The 27,696-nt window shown below is 39.7% G+C and overlaps 1 protein-coding gene across 1 annotated transcript in view; it reads right to left on the minus strand.

Moving 5' to 3' along the window:
* The window catches only part of dok6 (docking protein 6), a 62,324-nt gene extending 37,768 nt beyond the window's left edge, over nt 1–24,556 (minus strand). The window contains exons 1-2 of the mRNA XM_085418607.1: nt 24,422–24,556; nt 24,245–24,334 (exon numbers count right to left, since the gene is read on the minus strand). Coding sequence (XP_085274733.1) covers nt 24,245–24,334; nt 24,422–24,556 — 225 coding nt within the window. The remainder of the gene's footprint in view (nt 1–24,244; nt 24,335–24,421) is intronic.
* Nucleotides 24,557–27,696: the final 3,140 nt, after the last annotated feature.

Genomic DNA, 27,696 nt, shown 5'->3' on the forward strand with positions numbered 1-27,696 from the left:
TGGGTCGCATGGTTGGATTGGGGAACCACAGCCGTACGATTAATTTGTTTACTCAGCTGGTGTACTTCATAAAAGGCCCGCTGAGTTGAACTTGGCACTTTGCAGTAATTGACTATGGTGGATCCCTAGGTCCTTATCAGTCTGCCTTGATGGGCCTCCATTCTAGTTAAGTGTTGCACAGGCCCATTATAAACAGCAAACAACAGAAAACAGCACACTACACACTCTGCACTAATGCACTGTGGATCATTCCCTACACCATCCATAAAATCCTTTAAAGAAGTGAGGAAACAAAGGAGGGGTTAAATATTACTCTAAACGGGACATACTGTATTTATTTCCATAATAATGACGATGAAAATCAAAAATATGCTGCGGCTTGGAGAGAAGCACAAACACATATGTGAGTCTCTTTTGACAATGGACATTCATTTGCAACTTTAAAACAGTAAAATTAAAACTAGACTCAATTCCCCTTTGAGAGCTTGAATCAAAGCAATGGTGCTTGCTTTCTGCACACAAAGTAATTCACCCTAGGAGTGCTCAGATTAAGTAATTATACCAGCACAAAAGCAAGCTCAGTGAGATAGCTCCTGCAAAATAAGAATTAGGGGGTATGAATGGATTTTGCCTGTTCCACAGATGTCAATGCTTTGTCAAGGCAGTCCTATTCTCTGGTGCTGCTGGTGGGTCTTATTCAGAGACACTCCTACACTGATTGTAATTACACAGACGTGAATGAGACTATCTGCTGGTTTGGTGTGACTCATTTAATGCCAGAACAGTGAGGAATACAATGCCTGGCACAAGAAACCAATTACCGGTAACCAGTTTCAGGGAATTTAAAAAAAAAATAATGCAATGATGAAGACAGTTCTAGAGAAAATAATTCAACCTTGATTTGCTTTGAGTTGTTCTCTGATTAGCGATTAGTTAGAGCAGATCCATCTCTACTAAATACCTGAGGCTAATTACACAAAATAGGCAAAGCTTGCACTACACAGATTTTCAGAAACCTATAACAAATAAGCAACTGCATGCCGCTTTGAGCACTGCCAACTTTGCTTCCTCATCCTCAGTTATTCTGATTGCTTACTGACAGCATAATTGTGATTGACTCTTGACGTTAAGTCACTTGTGCATCAAATCACTTGCTTTTAACAAGTTAATCTACTTCTTGCTTTCAGAAATGACATCGCCTTCAATCAGTCCAATTTATTCCAATCAGGAAAGAGATTGCAAATCAGCAAGAATGATGAGTTATTTCATAAAGAGACTCTGGCTCCACTTACATAAACCTTTAAAGGGTAGAAGCAACAGTGCTGCCACAGTGGTGACGAGAGACAAAGTGGTTAAGCTGCATATTGTTCAGTGAAGGTGGGAAGTCAATCCCATTAGACTTATTGCATAATAATAACTAGGAAATATCAGTTTTATTGTCTTGATGGTTTAACCTGAACGAGTATTTTTACTTTTAGGGGTAAAAGTTTGGGAGGAAAAATGTGCAATAAAATAAAACTGTAAGTCTGTCTCTTTGCGTCGTCTAAGATGGCAACTAAATGTGCTTTATTATCATCATAAAAAGCAGCATGCGATGGCATTCACCACACAATAACTAGGTTTCTTGCCTGTTGGCACAGAATAAATCAACAAGATTACATTTGGTACCAAGTTTCTTATTCTGAGCTGTAAAACAGACAGTTTTAATCCTCAAAACCTGTTTGGGTTTTAATATCCAGGCACCGAAATACTGAATCTAAAAACAGAGAGAAGCCGCCACATCAAGTGTGTCATCCGTCTGCTGACAGAGATACCACGTCTCCTGATGACTACACCAGGGCGCAAATTTATGCACTGTAAAAAAAAAAGAGTCATGCAGGAATTTAGTCGAAACAACTCATCTTTTGTTCAGCTTTATATTTAATTCTGACTCAAGAAATGTTGGCTTAAAATAAAAAGTTGAATACATTAATTTTTGTTTTAAATTAGGAGAGTTTCAAAGCATTAGCACTTCCAGGTTTGGTTAAAAAAATTTCCTGTGAATATTAATTCATGTTAAAATAAAGTCTGTATGTTCAATGTGATAAAAATAAAAACTATTCATTATGATTATCCAAAACCTTATGGACCTGAATGTACAGTTAAGTCCATGAGTTTCTGGACAATGACCCATATTTTTGTATTTTTGCCTCTGCAGCCCCAAGGATTTTAAATCAAACAACCAGCATCTGATTGAAGTGCAGACTTTGAATTCAAGGCGTCTGACAAATTAGCATTAACTGTTTAGGAATTAGATCCATTCTTATGCACAGTGCTCTATTTTCAGAGGCTCAAACGTAATTGGACTGACAAGTATTTTCATGGCCAGGTGAGGCCTGTTCCCTTGTTATTTGTTAACAAATGAAGCACATGCAAGATCTGAACTTTATTCTAAGTTTTGAACTTGCATTCTGTAGCCGTTTCCTGAAACTTGGAGAATGAGGTCCGGAGAGACCTCATTCTTCCTTCACTTACACAGTCATGTCGGTGTAAGTGAAGGAAGCCATCTGTTTTTTTTAAAAAACTGTTTTTTAATAAAAACTTTAGGAATTATTTCAGTTTTCGAATCCGTTCAATTTTATTTGATTAAGGCCAAACAGTCACCTTAAGACTGTTTATATTGTACGGTTATTCAGAGAAAACCCCAACAATCAGACAGCCCACTGTGAGCTAGCAATTGTAAAAACACCTCTGCAGGTCTAGAAAGTATTTGAACAGATGCCATAAAGATTTAGTTGTGCAGATTGATGTGAAAAGAAAAGTATGGAAGGAGAGAAACAGCTTATGATCCAAAGCAAGCCACAATATCTGCCAAACATGGAGGAGGCAGTGTCATGGTATGGGCATATGCTACTTCCACTGGCCTTTGTTGATGATGCGATGCAGCAGGATGAGTTATGAAGTCTGCAGGGCTATACTCTCTGCTCACATTCAGCCATGGACAGCGCTTTACAGTGCAAATGGACAATGATCCCCATTGCACGCTGCAAAAAGCAACCCAAAAGTTTTTCAAGGCAAAGAAATTAGATCATCTTTAATGGCCAAGTCAGACATTTGATTTCAACCCAACAGAGCATGCTTTTCAGTTATTAAATACAAAACTGACGTCAAAGACCCACAAACAAGCAGCGACTCAGGGTGACTATAGTAAAAGCCCAGCAGAGCATCTCAAAGGAGGAACCAGGAAGGATTTTCATCCAAGTATTAAAAATAATCTTTATCTTTAAAGTTATGTTAGTTTGTCCAATTACTTTTGAGCGTCTGAAAATAGGGAATTATATTATAAAAATGGCCATAATTCGCGAACAGTTCATGCAGTACTTTTATAAAATCCCTGGAATTAAAGTTGAAAGTCCGGACTTCAATCACATCTTGGTTGTTTAATTTTAGATCCTCTGTGGTGGTGTACAGAGACAAAATTACAAACAAAAAATGGGTCAAATGTCCAAAAACACTTACTGCATCTTAGGCTCACTGATCTGTGTTATAAAACGGCTTCAACTGCTGCAATTGTAAGTAAACCCTAAAATACACCAGGCACAGCTGCAGTGCATTCTGACACAGCCACCGGAGCTGATCGCGCCCACTCAAGACAATGCTTACTATTCCACCAGATGCACTGGGGTGCGTTTCAGAAGGGTCCCAGAAGCAGATCTACCTGTCAGTAAAGTAGTAGTCATGGCGCAGATGTCACTGAAAATAGCCTACATATCCAGAGCAACAGAGGCTCTCCTCATATTAGTTTACAGTATTCTGAGAACACACCGAGGTCTTAATAGATTTGTTCAGCTTTACAGATTAGAGTAAAGAGCAAGTCTAATTATCATGCACCTCCTCAGCTTCAACAAGGACTTAACTGAAATCTGGTGTCTGAACCTTTCCCGTAATCTTGATTGGCAGCTTTGAGAATGCTTTCAGATATATTAAATACAGACCTGTATGGTAGTCTCTTATTAATACGACCCACTGATCAAAATGCTGCTTTCAGTGAACCCCAATATCCATCAGCCTGCTAAGGTCAGAAAAAAATGAAAAGGCTTATATGAAGATTTAAGGCAGTCATTTTATTGTGTATTCATTTAAATTTGGGGCTGCGAGATGAACCCAAAGGGCCGCTGGAATCCAGACGAGATTGGGTCATTAAAAATTTAACACTTCATTAACACGATCTTGGAATGATTTATGAAAGAAAATTATTTTTTCAACACAAGTTGCCCACGATTTTATGTAATATGTGTGTATGTGTGCAGCTGTCCTCTTTATTCATAAATTAACATACCAAAAACAGAAGAAAGCAAATAGAAATCTTTTGATTATTGGTTTAAAATAGGCTTTTGTAGATATATTTAAATGTGAATTATTGCAAAATGATGGATTTATCACCTCATACCAACTTTTATTGTATTTCATCAACAAATCTAAAAAATTTATTAACTATAAGAACTTTGAATTTACCCAAAAAGTAAAAGAAATCTCAGAGGTTGACTCTAAGAGTCTAAGAGTCCTCCAAAGACACATCCAAAACCCTTAAATGAATTCAAGTTGTCTCATGAATTTAGACAAAAATATGGAACAAAACTTTGTTTTTGAATTGCATGTAACTGCATGGCAAATTGTAGAAACGCTGTTCATGAGAGCATGTTGATGAGAGGTTCTTCATTTTCAATAGCACTGAACACTGCACAAAATGCATTTTCCATCTTACAATACGTATAAATAAACAGAAGGTCTATTTATATCTGTTCAAAAAGGTCAGAAAAAACCTCTCCTACTGAGTTTGTCCACAGGACCTTGATCTTTTGTCATTTCCTAAGTTGGTAACAATGAGTAGGCAAAAAGAGGTTGCATTTCAAAAAAGTGACAACAAAAATAACATATGGGGGCATTGTTAAGGCACATATTTTGAGGTCAGATGAAAAAAAAAGCAAAAAAAAAAAGGCCAAACTCTTCAGTTATAATGCAACAGTCTGGATCTACAAAAAGAAAGGCTAAGCTCCTGATCCATGTAAGCTTTCTACCATGAAGAACAGTCAGTTGTATCCTTCCTCTTATAAGGATTCAGGAAAGAATACATGGAGTGATATCATGCAAACTGTTGATGACAACCTGCTTCAAAGTGCTCAAGATCTTTGATTAGGATGACTTTCAGCAACCTGTGAAATAAGCAGTGAATTGGCTGTGGAGTGGGTAAGCCATAATTTCAGTTCTGCTAAAAATGATGAATAATAGAATATCTTGAAAATGGCTTTTTACAGCACTGGCTTAGTAGGATTGACCTTGAGCAAATGTGTAATTTTCACCACACTGCAGGCTCTCAACAAATAAAATATAGTAGATTTTCTACTTAGCTGGTAGCAATGCACTAAATAATGTGAGAGGAGTCATCAGGCTGAATGCATTTTTAAACTGCTTAATAGTCACTACTACATCATTAGACGTGTCCTCAAGACTTACAGGGACTACAACCATCTTTAATCTTCAGAAATAATAAAGTGTTGCAAAACACTGTCTATCCACAGACAGCCATAGAAACAGCTGCCAAACTCCTAACTGCCTCTGCATGTTTATTTTTTCCTGCTTATGGGAATTTTTGACGCCCCTAAAGAGGTTTTAGTCAGAACCACAGGAAAATCACCACTGTTCAAATCTTTTTAATTGAGGTTTCATTTACTTAAGTATAATGGGGCTTTTGTTTATCAAATTGTCATAAAAAAAAAAGAGGAACAGAATTATGTTGAATTTGCGCAATTGCTAAAAACAATCTCATGCTTACTGCTGCATTTACTGTCACCCCCAAAGGTGCATCCTAAGTCAGGAAAAACCCTCCACTGTAATTCCAGCAGCAATCCGTTTTCCAGAACAACATTTTGCCATGATGACACATGCAGAGACTCATACCGCAAAGCATGCAATTCACACCAGCTGTGCTATCATAGCTGGTATGAATTGTATTTAGGGTGCAATGCTAGTGAACCTGCAATACAAACCTCAATAATCTTGTCTTGTGATTGCCTTTTTCCATGCTACACTGCCATCCCACTTCACTAACATAGCTGGCCATGTGACGGAGAGACGTTGTAAAAGTTAAGTGCAGAAACTCAGTTCATGGACGTAAACACAAACACGTCAAGGGGATTATGTGACAGCCAAGTCAGATAAAGAGAGGACTCCCTTCAGCTGTGTAACTGCAGGGACAACTCTGCTAGTTAAGCTTTGTGTTGGAACAGACAGTTTAAGTGTCCTACATGTTGTTTTAAACAGTCGATGCAAAGAGCAGGAGGATGAAGAGGACGGTTAGTCTTTTGGAGTCGTCAGTAGCTCCAGGTTAAAGGATGATAGTCTTGTTAAAGCATTTATGTTTAAAAGGTCCCTCAAGTAAAGCCTGGAGTGGAAATAGTATGGTCTGGTTTGTTTTTTTGTTCCTTCACTGATTTCATTGTGATCAAGTAATCATGCATGTGATAAAATGAGGTTCATTTCCTAATTTCCTCCTATGGATCCCACTTAAATTACGAGGTATGGACCGAAACTGTGGATCTCCAAAGCTGTGGATTTGTTACCCCCATAAATGTACAAAATTGAGTACGACAACTGAGATTTGCATGAGGAAACAGGAAGAAGTACCAGAGCCAAAGTGTGATCGCATGGAAGCAGACTCCTCATGGTTTAAAGGCAAGCTGAGAACAGATCTGTCTATCTATAAAATAACTTTGCTTTATGATGTAGTGACATTTAATGTAGCCATAAATACCTTAAAGTTCAACTTGGATTCCTATCCGCTAGGATTTTTAGCTGCAGGGGTGTATAAAGCCCTGACTGACAGGCCTGAAAAAGAATTTAAGAGCTCAGACACCTCATGGAACGAAGTAATGAGCCATCTTTTGAGCCGCAGACATTTTCTGTAAGTGGCCTCGAACACAAAGTCCATTCACTTCATGGAACATTATCAAACTTGTGACGTTATTGAGGAACTGTCTCGCCTCTCAATAAAATATGAACCCTATTCCCCCCACAGGCAAAATCACTCGTTATTTGGATGAACTGAGGAACTGTCTAAAGACGTGAAAATGATTTCCAATGACAGCTCGCTTCAGCTAAATGACTAATCACACAGCGGAATAAAAATAGCTGACTGTTAGATTGGGAGAACTAGTGAATACTGAAACACGATCGTAATACCTCAGAGGCACAAATGCTTTTATTATCCCTCAGATACTCGATGAAAGATGGGACAAATGTGGGCAGGGTTTGTACCCTCTTGATGATTCATATCTTACAAACTATGATTTAAAGATGATTGCTGCTGTACTTACAGGCAATACAAGACATAAGAGCCCTGCAATCAAGGTAGGCCCGCGACACTTAGACATAATAGTAACAGACCGGATTTAGCCACAGCTTAGGTGTGGAAAATTTTGCTCTACAGCATCCCGAACAGAAATTATATTTGACCTTGAAATGATAAGAACACATTAAGAAACAAATATTGGGAAAAGCACTGTTCTGTCTGTGTTGTTGTTTTCTGTCTAATTTGCCAGCAGCATGGTGTGGATGAAGTTTCCCTCCTCATTCAGCTCTGCATAAGGTTTACTGTTCCCTCGGTGATAATGATGCCTGATGGACTATGACAGACCAGACCACGCAATATCAGCTCCTAGTGCTAGCAATCAATTTCAGACGGCGGCAGGGTCTGTGCTGGGGTGTCCATCTTTCTAATTTGATTTGTTATCCCGTCGGACAGTTGTTACAGCAATCATCGCAGCGATCACTCCTCCGACCACGACCCCGGCCTGCGGCTCCCCTCCCAAAATCCTCCCAGGACTATTCCGGCATTTTGACAATTCTCAGCCAAATTCAAAGGTTGCAACAAAATTTCTCTTAATTGCACCACCGCGCCCTCTGTCACTCTCTCCTCTAGCCGCTGGCTGTCACCTTTGACCTCATGCATAACTCCCATCCCACCCAACCTTCTCGCCTCCTGTACCGAAATACTTTTCCCGCCGCATCTGAAATGTTTGGACATCCCATAATTTTGTAATTCGCCCCTGACTACAGCTGTTGGCAGGGTGGCAAGCCAGCCGCGCCCCAGTTAATCATAGATTACTTTATCTGGGCCATTCCAAATCCTCATGTGTAATGCAGTGCTACCTCAGCAGCAAGTAATCACTGCCCCCCACCTTCCCCCTTTCCATCCCAAACACACACATACACACACTTCTCCTCCTCACTTTCTCTCCAAGCCCCTGATTTGTCTCTTGCCTGTCCCTCTCTTCTAAATTTCTCCTCTCCCATTCCTCATCTCTTTCTTCTGTCTATGCATGATTGGACATTCTCATCAAACATTCATGAGCCAAACTGGTCCCAAAATGTAATATCAGAGTATTAGCAACTCTTATTTCATTTGTTAAAGCCTTGGCCATGTCTGTGTGCTATTACGCACAGTATTCATAGTCGAGTATTCATAGCTGAAAACTGGATCCCAGTCACAATGTGGCATGAAATATGACGGACAACAGGTTCCAGCTGATTCCTCGCCAAAAGCAAGGGGTCCGTCTACCCAATATGACAAAGAACGCAAGGGCAGGCGGTATTAAAAGAGCATGTAATGGACAGTAATAAAAGAGAGCAATGGAGAAAATTGGATAAGGCCTGGCGATAGAAAAAATAAGAAAAAGAGCAGCAAATAGAGAGTCCAAGGGAGAGCAGAAGGGTGGTGAGAGCAGCTGCTGAAAAAGAATAGACCTGAGCCACAGCAGCAACCGGCTGCAGCTTTCCATTAAGATAAATTATACTTTTAAATAGAACTTGAGATAAAAACATTAAGAACAATTATTGATAGCGACCTCTTTTACGTAAGGTTTAAAAGAATCTGAATCACAGACATAACATATTTACAGTCACTTTATTAGGTACATCTTGGGTTGGAATCACTGTTGTCTTCAGAGCTGTCTTAACTCTTCACAGCACAGATTCAACAAGGTGCTGGAAAATTCCTCAGAGAATTCGGTCCACACTGACATGATACCATCACACTGATGATGGTTTCTCAGCTGCAAATCCCTGATGTGAATCTCCCATTTCACAACACCCCAAATGTGCTCATAAAAGGATTTGGACATGGTCAGCAACAATACTTGCGTTTAATCAATTGCAGGTTCAATGCATTGAGTGTTCAGAGATGCTTGGCTGTAATGAATGCTTATTTGAGTCACTGTTGTCTTCCTATTAGGTCAAAGCATTCTCGACTGACCTCTGGCATCAACAAGTCCTCTTTATCCAGAAAACTGCCACTCACTGGATATTTTTTTCTTTCCTCAGATCATTCTCTGTAAACCCTAGAGATGACTATGCGGGAAAACCCCAGTTTGAGCTTCAGCAGGTGTTTTAATCATGTCCACAAGCTTAATTCCACTAAGTTGCTGCTTGGTTATAGATTTATTACATATATGTGATGACAATCAGTTGAACTGGTTGACCTTGTTCAACTAAGTTTTGTCAAATATGGATCTGACAGCATTTCAATGAGAAAGTAAGGCTGGAGACTTAACAGCTAACAGCCTCACTAGCTTGTTTACCAAAGTGTATCCATAGTTTACCGATTCATGGTGTCTCTGTGGACTATGATGTTTGCAGACAACACTGATGATCAGCAATGAGACTTGGGAGCAGGCAGAAGAGAGGATGGACAGGTAAAGGTATGCTCTGGAGATAAGAGGAATGAGTCAGTGGAAACAAGACCGGATGGAAGTGTGTGATGAGAAGGAGGCAGGCAGAAAGGTGAAGATGCACAGATCAGAGGTAATAAAGGTAGATGAGTTCAGATACCTGGGGTCAAGCATTCTGAGCAGTGGACAGTACAAAAGAGGGGTTAAGAAGTGAGTGCAGGCAGGGTGGAGTGGGTGGAGATGAGTGCCAGGGGTGATTTGTGAAAGAAGGATAGCAGCAAGAGTGAAAGGGAACGTTTACAAGATTAGTGAGACCTTCTGTGATGTATAGTTTGGTAACGGTGGCCCTGACAAAAAGGCAGAAGATGGAGATGAAGATTTTTGTTGGGAGTCACAAACACAGAGGCAGAGAGATAAGGCTGAGATGGTTTGGACATGTGCGGGAGGGGGGGGGGGGGGGGGGCAGTGGATATACTGGACAAAAGGTGTTAAAAATGGAGCTGCCAGGTGGGAGGAAAAGAGAAAGACCACAGAGAAGAGTCATGGAAGAAGTGAAGGAGGACATGCAGAGGGTTGGTGTGACAGAGGAGGACAGTAGGGATTGGGTGAGCTGGAGGAAGATGATCCCCTAAAGGGAGCACCTTAAAGAAGAAGCTGGTACCTTTGGATTAAAAGAAAATGTCAGCTCAGTGTTTTAGTAAGACTGCTGAATAGATGAAATGACAGTTAAAGTGGCCACATCACTAATAAAAACCATCTAAAATGATAAAATGTTGTAAGTTATATTAAAATGTGGACCTTTTACAGGAGTGATGAGGCAGAAAAAAAGCTATGGAGACCAAAAAACATTTCTGTATCAGGCTGGAAAACATGTTGCTGTTGAACATTTTAATATGGAAGTCTATGAGGAGTGAGTCAATTTTGGGGCAAGCCTCAAGAGGCTATTCGAGGAACTCCAAAGAGAGGTTGCCACTTGACATACACTAGTGTTTTTCACATCCTAGAAAGCCAGAAAACAGTCTTAGTAAAAAAAATCTTTCCAATTCTCATGCAAATAAGACTGTTGGGCGCAGAGAAAGTGTTTCTACTGCTGATTTCTTATTACTGAGAGAGAGACAAGGGAGATGTTTGACCCATGCTGGGCTGCGCAGCCTTGAGCAGAACAACATTAGTTAAAATGTCACACACTGTGTGGATTCAGGCGTCAGAGCCACTGTTGCAGAGCATTTTTTTTTCCCCCTTTCTTTTTCTTTTTTTAAAGCACGGCACAAAAATAGCAGCCAAATTATTCTGAAGGAGATGTGGGTCAATATTGAAGTTTCTCTCCCAGGTATGAGAAAGAGTGAAGATAAGTAGTGGGGAAATGTTCCTGTGGTGTAAACAGGGTGACGCATTGCTTGTGTCAAGCGGATTCACGGAGACTTAACGCTGTTTTATTAAGAAAGCAGATAATAAAGCGTTACACTGTGATCATAAGACCATAATCTACCAATACAGTTTTATAATGTTGCTTTCCTTGCTGCAGCAAAGTTATGCTATCGTATATTTTAACTGCTATTGATTTCAATCTGACACTGAGGTTGGCAGACACTGTTGGCTATAGCGTTCAAAGCAGTGCTGGACTTGCATGCATGTGTAAAACATTTTTTTGTCGGGCCAATTTTGCTTTAAGTCATCATTATGACTATTGCCTGCTCTTTAAACCATCCCTCATCCAAACCTCTTTATGTATTACAGCTTAAGTCAGCAATCCTCTGCGCACACACACACACACACACACACACACACACACACACACACACACACACACACACACACACACACACACACACACACACACACACACACACACACACACACACACACACACTACAATTTCCATTTAATCCATGTACAAGGCTGGAGCTTTCACAGACAATAACACACAGACAAAGAAGAATCTGACTGTGGGCCTCACCAACAAGCCTACTTAGGCTATTGCAGACAGAGAGCAACAATGCGACGCAGTGTTATTTTTGTTATAACACTAGAATAAGTTGTCCAGCGCTATGCATCCAGTAGCCAGGCTGAATGTTAAACTGAACTAAATCCATAAATGAAGGAGGGCATGGGCTGAATGCAGAAAAAGCACAAAAATCTACTGAGGTCTTGATGTAATGTAGGCAAAGCCTTATTTTCCACTTTAGTATGTTGGTGCTCTCGTCGCCGCCAGCTTCAAGACCGGCAAAATTAGCATCTAGGCCAACAGGTGAGGGGCTGTTAGAAATACAGTGCCTCAGAAGTGACCGACTAGATGTTGTGGGAAGAGGATATAAAGTAAAGGGATGAAAGCAGCTTTTTTTCCCCTTTCCCACAACCATGATCCAACTCCACCAATTGAGCTTAATTACCATTAGCTGACCACTTGATTATCATATCAATAAAGACTGTGAAATCAAATGAGGCACAGACCACTGTGCAGCGTTCCACCGAATATTTGCATGTTTAGCAGGATATTACGAAACGCCAAGTGTTTTCCAGGACACTTTGTGCAAGCGTTTGTTATTTGAATTTCATCAGAAGCCCTAAAAGCAAGTAATCCTCATGCATTGGTGCATTCATTCCCCCCGAGGATTAATTCTAAAGAGGTACTCGCTCACTGATGTTCAGGCTGCTTCTCTGATATGGTTAGCCGGGGAAGCAGCGAGCTCTGTGTCTGCAACGACCGTTTCCTCACAACCAGAAAGCAAGAGATTTGTGTTGCTGGAACTAACTTGACTCAGCCACATTTAGGTTTGCGAAATCAAAGAGGACATTGGGGGGAATAAACGCGCGTGTGCAAGAGAGGAAAATGCGGACTTTTATGTCAAAGAACGGGGTCCGATGGAGTTTGTCATATTGTTTTTGTCTCATTTCCTCCCAAAGAACACACTCCCTTGGAATAAGTGGGCTACGATTCAGTGTCACTCTGTGTCTCAGCATGAAATCATTGAGGAATGCAATTATCACTTTGCCCAACAGACATTTCTCTGAAATGAAAGAGAACAATTGGGAACGTAAGGGGAAGGGAGGGGGGTGTATGTGTATAAATAGGGAGGGGGTGTAACAGCAGCTAATGCGCGCCCTAGTCCCTGCTCTAAACTTCAAACTTACTTTTTGTTAAATTACTTCAATCCTAATCCGCCAGCGTACATCGTGGGTCAAGAGTTTGACACATTAACTTCCCTTTCTTTCTTTTATTTTATATTTAACTTTAAAGTTGGTCCAATAACTGCATGTTTTCTATGGTTTTATGACTCTTAAGAGCCACTATTTTCTCTATTATGACCTTTAAATGATCCACTCAAAGTGCTACTGCCAAGGCTACTATTGTGTGCTCCATTTCCCTTGGCAGTCCTTACCCAAAATTCATTCCCTGAACAATAATTCTCACGGAAATATTAAAGCTGTTTAATAGGAATGGGATCAGATTGCTTTGGCCTACACTTGAGGTCATTTTGGCTCATTAGAACGGGAGTGCAAATTTTAAGAGCAGGCTGCTTTTGAAGGCAAGGCAGTCGAGGCATTTCATGCCGAGCTGGGCAGGTACCAAACTGTCACCACGGTGCTCAGCGAGAGGTAAACTGTCACCTCCTTACTATTAAAAGAACTCCCTTGAGAAAGAAAGAGGGAGGGAAGGAGAGTGTACAAACTCAGCCACAAATAAACAGGAAAGAACGAGCTTCCACACCTTTGGGTGACAAGAGCTGCTTCCTTTTTCCTTAGTGTACATGAGACTCTAAGGTCAAGGCTATTTGAACAATGCATTAATAATAGAGCATCCAGCAATTAGTGCCATGTAAAAAAAATTGTGTTATTTGACAGAATGGGAAAATTTTCATTATTCAACAAGGTTATTTGGCTGCATTTGAAGCAAAACAGGTGTAATATTTAAATATTTATTAAAGAACTCCATAATAATGTTTACCTATGTGCCACAGTGATTAAATTAAGAACGCAGACACAAAGACAAGCCCTTTAGCTCAGATACGCACACGCAGCTGAGGCTATCTTTGGCTGTACACTGTACTGAATGTGCTTGGCAAGCAGGCTGATGAAAGGTAACTGCAGGAGAAGAACTCATTATAGATTGTGATTCAAACATAAAAGGTTGCTGTGTCTTTTTCTCCCCAAGAATAACTTCATCTGATTCTTTTTTGCATCCGTGTATACAAATGTCATTTTTTAACAGCTCATTTCAGAAGATTGGATTTGAAACAACCTTTCTAGATCGCGCAATGGCTAAACTGAATTTGGCAACACTTTCAGAAGCATGACTGACTGATGACACAGGATCTCTGACTTCTAGTCAGACACAAAAATTAACAAACCTAGCAGTAAATTCCCTTTGGATACTAGCCATTTACACGCTGCCACGTGAAGTCACCCATGCACACATGCGAACGCACGCAAACACAATGTCCACATACTCAATGCGCACATGCACGGACACACAAACTGAAAGTGAGCGTAGCTGCAGAGCTGCACCCCGAGGGCTGGTCTGTTGATTAATGAGGGGAGGAAGGTAAGAAGAGGAGGCTGAAGCAGAAGTGTTAATGGAGCTATGACAGATTCCTCTAGGCCTGTTGTTTTATAGGTGAGTCTCCAGTGTATCTGCACAAAGTAGCAAAAAGCTACTACAGAGGACTGTAAAGTCCCACTCTAATTCCGGGGAGAGATGCTGATCAAATAGACTTGGATATGGAGCAACATACTATAGCCATTATTTAAGGAATACATGTATCTGTGAACACCTTATTAGATTATTATAGCTCTTATTTTCAGCCACAAGACAAGCTCGAGTTTAAAGCAAAATTCATTTCACTGAGACATCTCTACAACATTCTCTTGTAAAACACTTCTGAGAGACATACCTTGGGTTAAATGACAGCACATTGAGTGATTCTACAGGAACATCCAATCTGTTCATGACTTGAGGCAGTTTGGAGGAGAATCTCAATAAATTGCTATTCTTTATTGAGATTTTCTCTAAAAGTATCACTTGAAAGAAAGATGTGATCTAGAATGGATATATTATCGCTAAATAGACTAAACCAAGAAGAGATGGGAACATGCTGTCTTTACGCTAAGGTAAAGATAGATGGGTAGATGGGATGGTTTGCCATTTATTTAATATATATTTATCTGTGTTAGCTTGATTGGTTTAAGCTTCTATTGCATTGACTTTTTCTAAATGGTCTTTGCACAGCAGCATTAATTTACCACAATAGAGAATAAGGTTGGCAAAGGTTATAAAGCTAATTAATACTTCATTCAAAATCAGAAATGCAGCTCTCATTGTGACAATAGATATTTTTTTTAAAGTATATAACATGCCTGGATCATGCATTTGCAATTTTCATGGAAATTCATGCGATTATAAATATATTATAGAAGTATTGTAGTGTTGTAGTATTGAGTAAGTATTGTGGCATAGATTCAACAAGGTGGTGGAAACATTCCTCAGAGATCTCGGTCTATGATGGCATAACAGTTACTACAGTTTTGTATTGTAGGCTCCACATCTATGATGACACTCTCCTGTTCGACCACATCCCAAAGGTGCTCTGTTGGATCGAGATCTGGTGACATTTGCATAAGCTATGCTGTTCGTCATATTCAAGAAACCAATTTGAGATGACTCGAGCTTTGAGGACGGGCACATTATCCTGCTGAAAGGAGCCATCAGTAGATGGGTACACTGTGGTCATAAAGGGATGGGCCAGCAGGCACTTCGGGACCAAAAGTGCACCAAGAAAATATCACCCACTTTCTTATACCAACGCTATCAGCCTGAACTGTTGATACAAGACAGCACTGATTCATGCTTTTATAATGTTTATGCCAAATTCTAACCCTACAATCTGAATATTGCAGCAGAAATCAAGACTCAGGCTGGGCAACTTTTTTACGATCTTCTACTGTGTGTCTTCTACACACAGTAGAAGCCCATCTGTTTCAAAGTTGTGCAGTTATGCAGAACTTTAAGACATAAATCACCTTTATTTCCGATTCTGATGATGAGTTTGAACTTTAGCAGGTCATCTTGACCATTTCTAAATGGTTAATTGCATTGAATTGCTCTTATGTGATTGGCTGATTATATATTTGCGTTAAAAAGCAGCTGAATGGGAGTAACTAATAAAGTTTCCGGTGAGTATATATAGAAGACTTTTCAGTCTGGGTTAAAGTGCTAGACACAGTCCAGCAGACAATCTAACGTCATATATATATAGAGAGAGAAAAAAGGAGTAGCAGAAAAAAAGCAGTGTTGATATAATGGATATTTGTAACAAAAAAAACCTTTCTGCTGGTTGTAATCATTCGAGTGGCTTTAATGACAAACTAGTTATAGCATTCGTCCCCTACCATGACAAAAACCTCTTTTGATAATTAGGAACAACTGAAATCAATAATGTGAAAATATTTAAGTGAAGTCCTGGCAAAGATTTATTCATGACTATTCGTGACTATATAATAGAGGCCCATTTTTCAGCATGAATAATGATTGTTGGGCTGTTGTTCCCCATATCTTGTTAGAGACGCAATTCATCAGGGCCAATAAGAGGTGGCGATTTGTCTTCGGGGTTTATCTGATGGAGGAAGCTGATGAAAACCAATGGAAATGAACACACAACGTATGGCTCTGTATATCTGTGAGTCAATGCACTGAGTCCAAAATGATCTATCACAAAAAAGAGGAGCTAAAAGTAGGCTGCATGCACCCACAAGGCACAAATAAAATCATAAGCAAAACTAGTCATATTAAAAATCCTCTGTCTTCTTCAGCTCCAATTTCCTTTGGCAATCAGAGACGAAGTGCAGAATGCGGCTAATTTTTGCCCACTGGATGTAAAGAATGACTGATTTGCTAATTGATATAACCTGACTTCATTGCACAACCTCAGCCACATTTATCCATGTTGTTTGGAAGTCTCAATTGCTGCAAGTCTAACACAGCTGACAGTGTATTTTCTACGCTCCACTGACAAGTACAGTTCCTGGGATGAAAAATCTCCTGACATCCACCATTCTGGACAGCCTGTCATTGTTAATAGTGAGTGCATGGAAGTGGCAAGATCCTATCTTAAATGGCTGTGCCATCTTGGACAATAGACACATTGTTCTCCACTCCTTTGCTTCTGCTTTGGTGGGTGCTTGTGTGGCAATAAGGGGAGGGGGACATACCCACACACCATCACAATACATGCTTTCCACATAAAGGCCACTGATACTGGACACAAATACCCACTTGTAAGTCAAAAACAGCGGCGACTGAGAAAGGAGGGACGTTGATAACAGCTAATGGAGGGAGTGACTGTACGCTGAGATGGGTAGAGAGTCCAGAGGAGTACTTAAAGAGTAACAACTCTTCTCTTCTTTTATATTAAGTGTTTAAAAAAAGAGCAAAAGTGCTTTGTTTGTGTTGTTAGCGTCTTTATCCCTGTGCACTTTAAGCTGCAAGCGAAGCATTTGTTTTTGTTTTACTAAAGATGTGGTTTGGTAGCACAGAGGAAATTTTATTCCAAAAGAAAAACACAATCCCATTCGCCTTGTGCTTATATGCTTCTACCAGCCAGTACAAATCAATATCTGTCCAGAGCTATAGATTTAATATATAACCACTTTGAAAGAATTTCATATGTTTAGATTAGTGTCTCTAATTCAAGACCCAACCAAAAGTGAAATACGGCCACAATCTTCTGTGCTGTTGAGTTGTGGCTCTGAATGATGGCCAGAAAAGTAAGTTGATGTTTGACCTTTTGGACATAATTTTATCCAGTTAGACCATTTTCAGAGATATTGCTGTAGCAAGAGTACAAATCTTTGAGTCATAGCCAAAAATCTTGTTTTAGCACGGCCTTAACATGGATGACCAACTTATAATTAGTTCATTGTTAAAACCAAGTAAACAGTTGTGCCACATTTTAAGAAGATGTACTAAATTTGATGGATGGAAAACCTTAAAATGCAATACCTCTGATCACAGCTGTTGATAGAAAGCAGGCATAAAATGGTCCAAAAGCAGCTCGTCACATGTGAGATGGTGAAACTGGAGAGTGTCTTGTTATATTTGAAGAAAAAAAAAAAGGTTGCTTTTGTTGGACGAAACAATGAAATTGCTAATCTTTTCAGCTCTGAATGGAAATTCCCGTTCAGCTCTATTTCCAGCCTTCGTTTCTTGCCCAGTGTTGCAAATACGGATGGATTCACGAATGTTACATTTATCCCATGAGTAAGCATTCATGATTAGTGTCTAACCCCCGAGCCAGTGCGGCTGATGGAAGTATTACTCCATGTAATGTCATGCGTTCAATCACAACAAATTATTCCTCTCTGTCAGTTTCTAACAAATCTTTCCGTTGTCTTTTCTATCAAACACTGAAATCTAATTCCCCCCACCAACACCAAAGGTGGTGAAAATCTAAGACGCAATAAACTCCGGCAGTTGTTACTTGTTTGCTTGTTTTTTCGAGTTTCTAGATCGCAAAGGGTTATTTGCAACAAAACAAACTGTATGCATGCACAAGATTGCAAAATGGTTCACTCATAAAAAACTCATTTTAAGACCTCAAATCACTTCTGCAAATCTATAAACAGGACTGTATTCATCTTTTTGCAAATGATATCCTTGTGCTAGGATGATGAATAACTTAAGCTCTCAGTCTGCAGCCCAGATTATTGGTTTACTGATTATTTGTTTATATTCAGACTTTTTGGTTGATTGTTTTTTCACTCCTCATTCCGGACCAGACATAATGCATTTTTAATGTGTTTTCTGCTTTGACATTTAATGCTGTGCTTGGACCAAGGCACTCTCAAAAATACACTTAGATGGCATTAGAGCTGTCCCTCTCAATTTTATTACTGCTATTATGACGTGCACGAACAGCAAAGCTTATATATTATTTGTGCTTTAAAGATCGAAGTTAGTTTGCGGGGTCCAATCTTTTTATTTGTGCTTAAATTTAAAGGTGAAAGTTGACCAATTGTGCAGTCCGGGACAACGAAGGTACGCTCGCTGATTTTAATTTCCAACAGCACTCTTAATCTCAGGAACTTATTCCAGCTCACTGAATGAATATGTGTAATGTGAATGGGGTCATTTGTTGTCACATACCCGCAGAGAATTATAACTCCTTACACTCACTCAGCTCTGTGCAGCTTTATATCGTCTTCCAGCTAACTGTTTTGCCTTGGCTGCTCTCAGTAGAGAGGAAAAAAAAAAACATGATAATGACAGTACGCTTGTTCAATGTGAGCGGCTACTTTAACCTAACATGCAGTCATGTGATCTAGTGCTAACAAAAGAAAATTAAGGTTTTATGAAAAAGAAGTCATTTGTTGTTGTTTTTTTCATGTGGTAAGAACCAATACTATTTAAAGGAAGTGAGAAGCACTCTGTGTCCTCTTAAAGTACTACCCAACTACCTGTGAGCCAGGATCTGTTCTACAGCTTCTTTGAAGTGTCAAAACATGTTTGTGAATACAGAGACTGGCAGACAAACTCACCTCCAGCAAACTTAAATTGACCGCTTTTGCTAAGACTCAAAGTAAAGTTGGACAGACGCAGAGGGGAGGAGAAAAATATTCACAAGTTGACCTTTTATATTTACCGCAGTGTTCCTAAGCTTGGGAAACGTACTGTACTGAGACTGACACACAAATTACTCAAAGGTCACCTTATTCAGCCTTTCAAGAGGAGTCCATCCCACTGATAGCATCAGCCGTTTTTTACTGAAAGGAAACAAAGAACCTGTTTTGATGACAGAAATATCGCTACTGCTGTTTCTTAGACGCTGCTAGATTTTGCTTTTCTCTGCACTGAAGCACTTCACTTGTTTCTGGCTCTTGTAAGGATTTAGTTTATTTTCATGTTGTAAAAAAAATAAAAAATACTGTATGGTACAAAGCCACAGGATTAAAATTAATTGAGAATCCACACACTGTTCTCTGGCAGCAGATTGTTTACTTGTTTGTCGGGTGCATGTGTGTGCCAATTCAATGTCGAACCAAGCCAACTTGGTGTGTGTGTGTCTGTGTGTGTGTGCCTTTGCACTGTGTCAGGGGGAATAGCCTGTTGGGGTTATGGAGGGTGCAGCGCGGGGTGATGAATAGGATGCTTTTGTGCTCGGCCCCACAGCTGTCTACAAACCAGTGAAGGAGAGAAAGGTGAGGGAGAAAGGGGGTAAGGTAAGAGAGATAGCCAAATAAAGGGGAAGAAAAGAGCAAGGGAGATAAAATAGCGCAGAGGAGATGAGAGCGTCACTGCTCCGCATGGGGAGTACAGGTGAGATACTGGGAGCTGAGAGGTGAGAGAATGGGTTTAGAGGTGAGGAAGAGAGGTGGGGAAGGGGGGATGTGAGAAAGGAAAGGAAAGAGCGACTGCTTGTGCATTCAAGAACACTGCACCGTTGTCTCTTCAGCCAACACAGAGACAAAGACGTTGGCTAATGTAGGAAATCGTTGACATTCATGTGCATGGACAAAAACAAAAAATGCCTCCAAAACAATAAGAAAAAAAGAGGGCGAGAGAGGAAGCAGACCTGACCTCATGGCCTCAACCTTCACACATGATGGGGTTTGAAAATGAGCCAATCATAGTGAGTGATGCTGATGAGTTCGGCCAAAGCTGTTGGTGTTGCTGTGGCCACTTTAACACCTATCACATAAGGACAACCACTGGACTGTTTCTAATAATAAAAAAAAAAAATTTAAAAAAGTAAAATACATTTTAAATGGCACTGCATTACAATAGAGGCCGATGTGGGAGCACCAGAAGGTCAACTGTGATGCAAAGTCTTGATATGTGATATTTCAGAGACCTTTAAAGCACTTAAAACATTAAACAAGCATCACATGAGAAGGAAAACACCAGAAACCTTTCCGACCTTAGACTTAAAGCAGAGCAGAGACAGTTCGCAAAAAAAAAAAGAAAAAAAAGCTGCCTGCTGACAGGCAGGGCTCGATATATTTTCAGAGCTGAGCATCAGAAATTGTCAACTGTCAACTTGTGTCAAGTATTTTTGACCAAGTAGATCCTTATTTACATCCACTTTTAGATTTCACTGTAGCAACATTCTCGAGAGGCTGTTTCACCAATGTTTATGCAACCCCAAATTCAAAATAGTTAGGACACAGAATGCAATGATGTGCAAATCCCATAAACTAAATATTTTATTCACAGTCGAACACAGAAAACATATCAAATGCTTAAGTCTTTCATTTTAAGTATTGGCTCATTTTGAGTTTGATGGCAACAACACGTCTCAAAAAAGCTGGAAAAGTAGGTGGTACTAAAAAGAAACAGCTTGAAAGTAACTGGCTTACTTAGCAATCGGTCAGTAACATGATCTACCAAAGCCTGGATCTACAGATGGTGGCTCAATTTCAGATGTTCCTCAACTTAAAATTGCAAAGACTTTGAATATCTTATCATGTAAAGTACATAATATCAGCAAGAGAGTCCAAGAATCTGGAGAAATCTCTGTGCGCAAAGGCTGAAAATCAATATCTGTGATGTTCGGTCTCTCAAGCGGCAAAGGGTGTTTTCATGGAAATCACTGCATGGGATCAGGAACACTGTGTATATCCATATATGCAGGTTAAAGCTCATAGAAAACATGAACTAAAGAGAAGAGAGACCATCTGGCTTGTTCAGCGCTCAGTTTAAAAGCCTGCATCTCTGATGGTATGGAGGTGCATTAGTGCCTGTGGACTTGGCAACACATTGGCACATCTGGAAAAGCACCATCCGTGCTGAAAGGTATATACAGGTTTAGAGCAACATATGCTCTCATCTCTTTCAGGGAAGGCATTTCATACTTCAGCAAGAAAATGTTAAACTGCATACCGCACGTATTACAACAGCATACCTTTGTAGTAGAAGAGTGTGGATGATGAAATGACCTACCTGCAGTCCTAGACCAGTTGTAAACATCTGGCATATCGTGAAATGAAAAAAATATAACAACAAAACCCAGGACTGTTGAGCAGGTAGAGTCTTATATCAGACGAAAACTTAACTGCAAAAGTCCAGCAGCTGCTCTCCTAAGTTACCAAACTTTTGCAGACTGTTGGTTAAAGTAGAGGGGACGCTGCACAGCTGTAAACGCGACCCTGTCCAACCTTTTGAGATTCATTGATGCCATCACATTTAAATCCCCCTTATATTTTTCATAAAATGGTACATTTTCTCAGCTCAAATTATGTTCTCTATGTTCTGTTTTTAATAAAATGTGAGTTTATGAGACTTGAAAATCATTGCACTCCATTTTTAATTACATTTTACACAGCTTTTTGGGGACGCAATTTGGGTTGTACATTTAGCATTCAAGAATATACTTTAATACAATGAAAACTGCCTTAGTGATCACTAAAAATGTCTAAAAGGCATCAGTCCCAGTTCTTCACATGTGTAGACACTGTCGTGTTGTCTGACAGTATTAAGTGGAACAACTGTTAGACAGTTTGCTCAAATAAAACAAAGGCTCTGCATGTTCTGGTAAGCTGCAGCAGGAATGCAGTTGGAGAAAATGTGAACAGAAGTAAATATAAATAAAGAAAAATACTGCAAAATACTGAAATAAGTATTCTTATTACTTCAGAGCTGTGTGTAATTGCACTGAAATGAGGTCCATTATGTAGATTTGCCTGTATTTTATTGATGAAGAACCCAAAGAAGCAAAGAGATAAATACATCTCTCTATCCAAATACGTGTATTCATTTACCCTTCTAATCTGACTCTCTGTACAGTACGTTCCTCGTGTGTTCTGTTTTACATACATAAACATTACTGAGGTGTTGAGTCATCGATAACAGGAAGAAAATTGAAAAAATAATGAATTAAGCTTAATAGAATCTCTGGTTTATGTTGAGAAAAGCTGCAAAACAACTTTTTTTTTACATTTCTAGACAACTGTGAATAACATTTTCATTTTCATCCCTCTCCAAATCCTCCCAAGAACACTTAAAATAATGCAACAGAAAAAGAAGAAAAATCGCCTGTTGATTCAGGCACACAGATGCCCGATCCTGCTCGCTCTTGTTGTTTTGTTCTGCCTGTTTCCGAATGAGAATTGTCCTGGAATAACTAACCCTAGCGTGGACAGATAAATGCATTCCATCTTCCCACACCAGGGTGCTCTGAGGCGATCGCAGCATGACTTTTCTATGATGAAACAGCAGCAAGCGGTGGAGGGCTGAGGGAGTGGGCGAGCAGGACACAAACTGCTTTTCTCCACAAACAGCAGGATGAGATGCGGAGCTGGCAGCGATATGGCATCCATACCACGAGCTCAGCCAACACAGCATGCGTCCTCACACTTGCTTTGCAAAGTCATAGGCTATCCACATCTTCTGACCACATTTGACTAATAGCATATGCGCGAAATAAACACACTGAGTCAACTGAGCTGTGTACGAGCAGGCGGATTTGCATGTTAACAACGAGAAATGTCTCGCGCCTTCATTTGTTTCGTGCGGCTTGTAAAGCGACTGTTACTATCAAAGAGTAATCAAAGATATCCTGAACAGCAGCAAACAATGGCAGAACAGTGTTGATGAAGCCAGGTGATGATGAGGGGAGGCAGACATCATTAGCCCCCATCATCACACTTCATCAGAGTAGAGGGAGTGTGCCCGCTCTGTTAGCGTAATGAGCTGGAAGTATGAACAAAAGCAGATGGCTTTATGAGTCAGACAATAAGGCACTCATAATTGAATCTATATCATTCATTTCAATTTAAGCAGTCAAGCCATTTTTCCTCCTTTCTGTATCTCAATAGAAATCCTTAATCAATGCATTGAGGAGCTGCCATCATAGTGAATCAGGCGCACTTCAATGAGACTTTTCAATTCTGCTGGGAATAATTCATGAAGGCTGAAAGAGAGGTAAAGTACAGCGCAGCCTGTGCTGTATGATAAAGGTAGGAACAAGTATTTCCCATCTTAACATCTGTATGAAAGAGTGTTTATTTTTACCATACATCATCCATAAAGGGACTAACATTACCTTATTACACACAGGAATGTATGCCATATGACTAATCGTACTATAACGTTACATATTTTTTATATCCCTATAATCTACTGATTAAATCTACCAAGTTGGTTACCCTTTCTTCGAGCTTATACATTCATAAGACTAGTTGCAGGCTAACATTCTGGAAGAAAACCAAGTTATGGCTGACAACAAGCACAGGGTATGATTCACAAACCCCTGGCACATGACACCGGCTGTCAATCACCCAGACTTTACCATCACCTCCAAAGTATTTGTGCAGAAAGCACCGAGTGAAACTTGGCGGCTGCTGGAGCTTCTCTAATCTGTTTTCCCTCTTGAAGAGCTCACAGCAGGACGCTTTGCCCGTGGAGCAATTAAAGCCTCTTTCTTAATCCAGCTGCCCTTGACTGCAAACAACTGGAAGTCCTCTTCCCTTTCCTTCCTTCCTCCTCCTACACTACCTCCTCCTTCTGTTTCTCCTCCGCCTCGCTATACAGCAAGTGCAACAGTACTCACCCCCAGTTTCTTACTCCGTATCCTCACGTATCCCTGCTTGACTATATCGTTGAAGTTAGAAGCCATGGTGAGAGGGAAGCTGGCGGCTTCCTGTCCGAAAGAAGGAAAAAGAAAAGAAAAATAAAGTAACCTCTCTCTTTCTCTCTTTTTTTAATTTTGAGTAGCGGAATCTTTTACTTGAGGCTCGGTCCGTGTGACATCCAGCAGGAGGAGAGCGAGAGGTGGGCAACCTGCTCCGGTGTCAGCCAGTATGACGCTTGGGTTGGCCGGCTTCAGCGGCGCGATCCATCCGGGAGAGGAGGGAGATACCATTCGTCAGCTGATTCACTTCAGCCGGAGAGGAGAGCAGAGGCGCGCTTCCTGGACCACACCACCACGCACCGGCGAGGGGGGCGTGGAGGATATGTGCTGAGGAAGGTGGTGGTGGGGGTCATTTTTATTTAGTTTCATATTAAAAGCCCACTTTGTTCAAAAACGAAATCCCCTTCCTCTCGCTTTCCCTTTTGCAATCGTTGTAATTCAAAAAGTCACTTAGTGGGAGTCATACCTACTGTGATTAATATCCCCGAGGAATCAGTGGAAACTGTAATGGTTGTCTACTGGATTAGTTGGCATTAGTCCAAAATGCTGGACTCTATTTCCTCTGTTAGTCTATTTTAGCAGGACTAAGCTCCCAGTCTCAGAATATTGTGCTCATTTTATTGTAGCCTTATAAAATAATGTTTTTCATGACAGGCAGCACGATCTTTAACCCTTTATGGTTTACTCATGGAAACACATGGAAATTCAAAATTTCACCCCTAGAGCATCTTACATGACTTTTTTTTTTTTACTTGTGTGCCTTTTTCCAATTGTATTTTAATTTTTATGGCAAATCTAGTTCAGTGAAATAACCATAATATGGTTCCTCAGCCCCTTTTAGGGTATACGTTTTTCCAAAAAGTGTGTATATACAAAACATAGAAAAACACATTAATTTAAAGTAACGTTTATTTAAGAGCATTTTCTTTTCATTCACAATGGAAATGTCCAAAACTGTAACAAACATATTAAAGCACAGCCCTGACCAGTCACAGGCAGCTGCCTCGCAGTAACATAGTAACATGCTGTATCATGGTAACATGATATTTTCTTCAAAGATTTAAGTTCATTTCAGGTCACCTACTGAACTGAGCATGTGTATACACCTTAATACAGGCTGTTCTATTTTATGGCACAGCACTTGATAGGTTGACTTCCATAAAAGAGCCAAGCAGACAGCTGCAAAAGAAAAACAGGTTTTTGTCAATATCCAGCCAGAATTGAAGGAAAACAATAACACTGAAGTGTTGAGCTACTGAAAACAAAATACACTGACATGGGAATTGTAAATATATGACAAGTTAAAAAACAACAACATAATAACTACTGATGGGACCAATTTTTCCTAAATAAATTACAAATACCCAATTACTAAATTAATTTAAAATAATAACACTAAGTAAAAATAAACACCATTATGTGCAATTTAAGTAGTTAAACTATAAGATCATCAGAAAAAAGATCCCACTGTACCCTTTCTAGTCTGAAAATGTTGAAAATTGGTTACATTTCTCATCCGATCACTGTATAGTGTTATAGAAATTAGAGGAAACATCCAAATATACCATTTACTGGTCTATATTTTAATAGTGTATTTTTGTTAGTAAATAACACAATTATGGCTCCTTAAATGTATCTGGTGGGTGCCTAAAAATGGACTATCACTGTTATGGTAGGTAAACAGGGCACACGATCAAATATGGTGCCACCATTTTTATGTTACAAATATCACTCATTTCTAGAAATCCAGCATTAACAACACCCATCTCAACATTTATAATAATTATTTAACTGTATAATGCATGGGTTTCATCAGTTTACCACAATTGGTTTCGATGCTATGACCACAATTGTGGTAGGTGTAAAAAACCCAGTTTCCCAAATTCTTGAAAAACTCCGGAGTTCAAAATGCTCCAGGCCACTGCTGATTGGTCAGATCCATTAACGTCCCTATCACATTGCCTGATCTTTGCTGGTTGGTCAATCCAAATTTCATTGTCTGTTTAAGTTCCTTGCCCATATTTTCTTGGATTAAATAAATAGCTCAGCCTTCATCTTACAAATAAAAGGCTACATTTACTCCTATGACTCCATTTATTTTAATAATTATAACAGAATTATAATATAGTCTTTTTAATGATTCTCACCAAAAATGGTTGATATCCCGATGTCATCTTCCTGATGAAAACTGTGCTACTAGACCAAAAACTGAACCGTAGAGTGTAGAATAGAGGTAAATAAGGAGTTAAATGTATATTCTTTAAAACAACGACAATTAATATGTTTGGTACATTGTTGTGTACAGTGACTGCTGAAGACAGTCATCAACACGTCTCCTCCAAGTACACAGACTAACATAACCAGCCTGTTTAAAAAGCAAAACCACAAACAAACAAAACATTATGTACATTTTTTTTCATCTAAATTCTATTTCATTTGTGACACGATGAAACTAACATTGGACTCTCCGAATCTGTGATCCTGTGATGTCGGCATCAACTCGGGAATGCTCTTACATACGTGAGTCAGCTCAGAGGGACCTGTTAGCTCGTATGACAGACCTGAGAGAATGAGGTTGAGACAATAATGAGGTGCTGATTGTTTCTTTGCCTTATTCATTCTATAAAGAAACTTCTTATAAAGATATGGTAAAAAGCCATTCTTGAACACAAACTTTCACTTAAAAGCAAGTCAAACAAGGATGTTTAGGCAACGTTGAAGGTGTGACCATCGTGGTAACATCTGCAACCTCAAACGTACATTTTTAAACTGTTTTTCAACCACAGCTAGATGTTGAGAAAAGGCTGCCAGCCCACATTTATTAAGTGTTTTCTGGGTTGTAACTTCAGATTTTTCTTTCTTTTCTTCTTTTTTTAACATTAAGTTAAGTTAGTCTGTTTTAGTTAGTTTTGAAAGTTGCACGCTACCTAAAATTGTTTACAGTAAAACCTTTTCCTTATTTCCTAACGTGAAACACGAATTGTTACGCCTTTATCCTAGTGTACCTTCCAATACAAGTATTTTTAGATAAATAAACGTACAGAGTCACCAGCAGGTTTGCAAAGTTTAACTTCTTTTCATCCTTTTTAAAAAAATCACCTTTAGGGTTGCATCAGGAAGGGCATCCAGTGTAAAACGCTGCCAAATCAAACAGGGGGAGCTACCTTTGTGAGGGAAGAGAGCAGCAAAAAAGTAGCGTCTTTTTCTGTTTCTTATATCAGTTAATAGAGAGGGGAAAAAAACAGCAGAGTAACCAGTTCAAGTGATTATTTGTTGCTAACCCCATATAATAGATATCAGGTTGTGCTCTCCTTGATCACTGTTAACATGCAGTGAATTCAATAAGACTACTTGTTTACTGAATTTTGCTG

This window comes from Rhamphochromis longiceps, linkage group LG9, assembly GCF_057381845.1.
Source record: "Rhamphochromis longiceps isolate RC_006_pf linkage group LG9, R_longiceps_female_GT1.1, whole genome shotgun sequence".
NCBI classification, from domain to species: Eukaryota; Metazoa; Chordata; class Actinopteri; order Cichliformes; family Cichlidae; genus Rhamphochromis; species Rhamphochromis longiceps.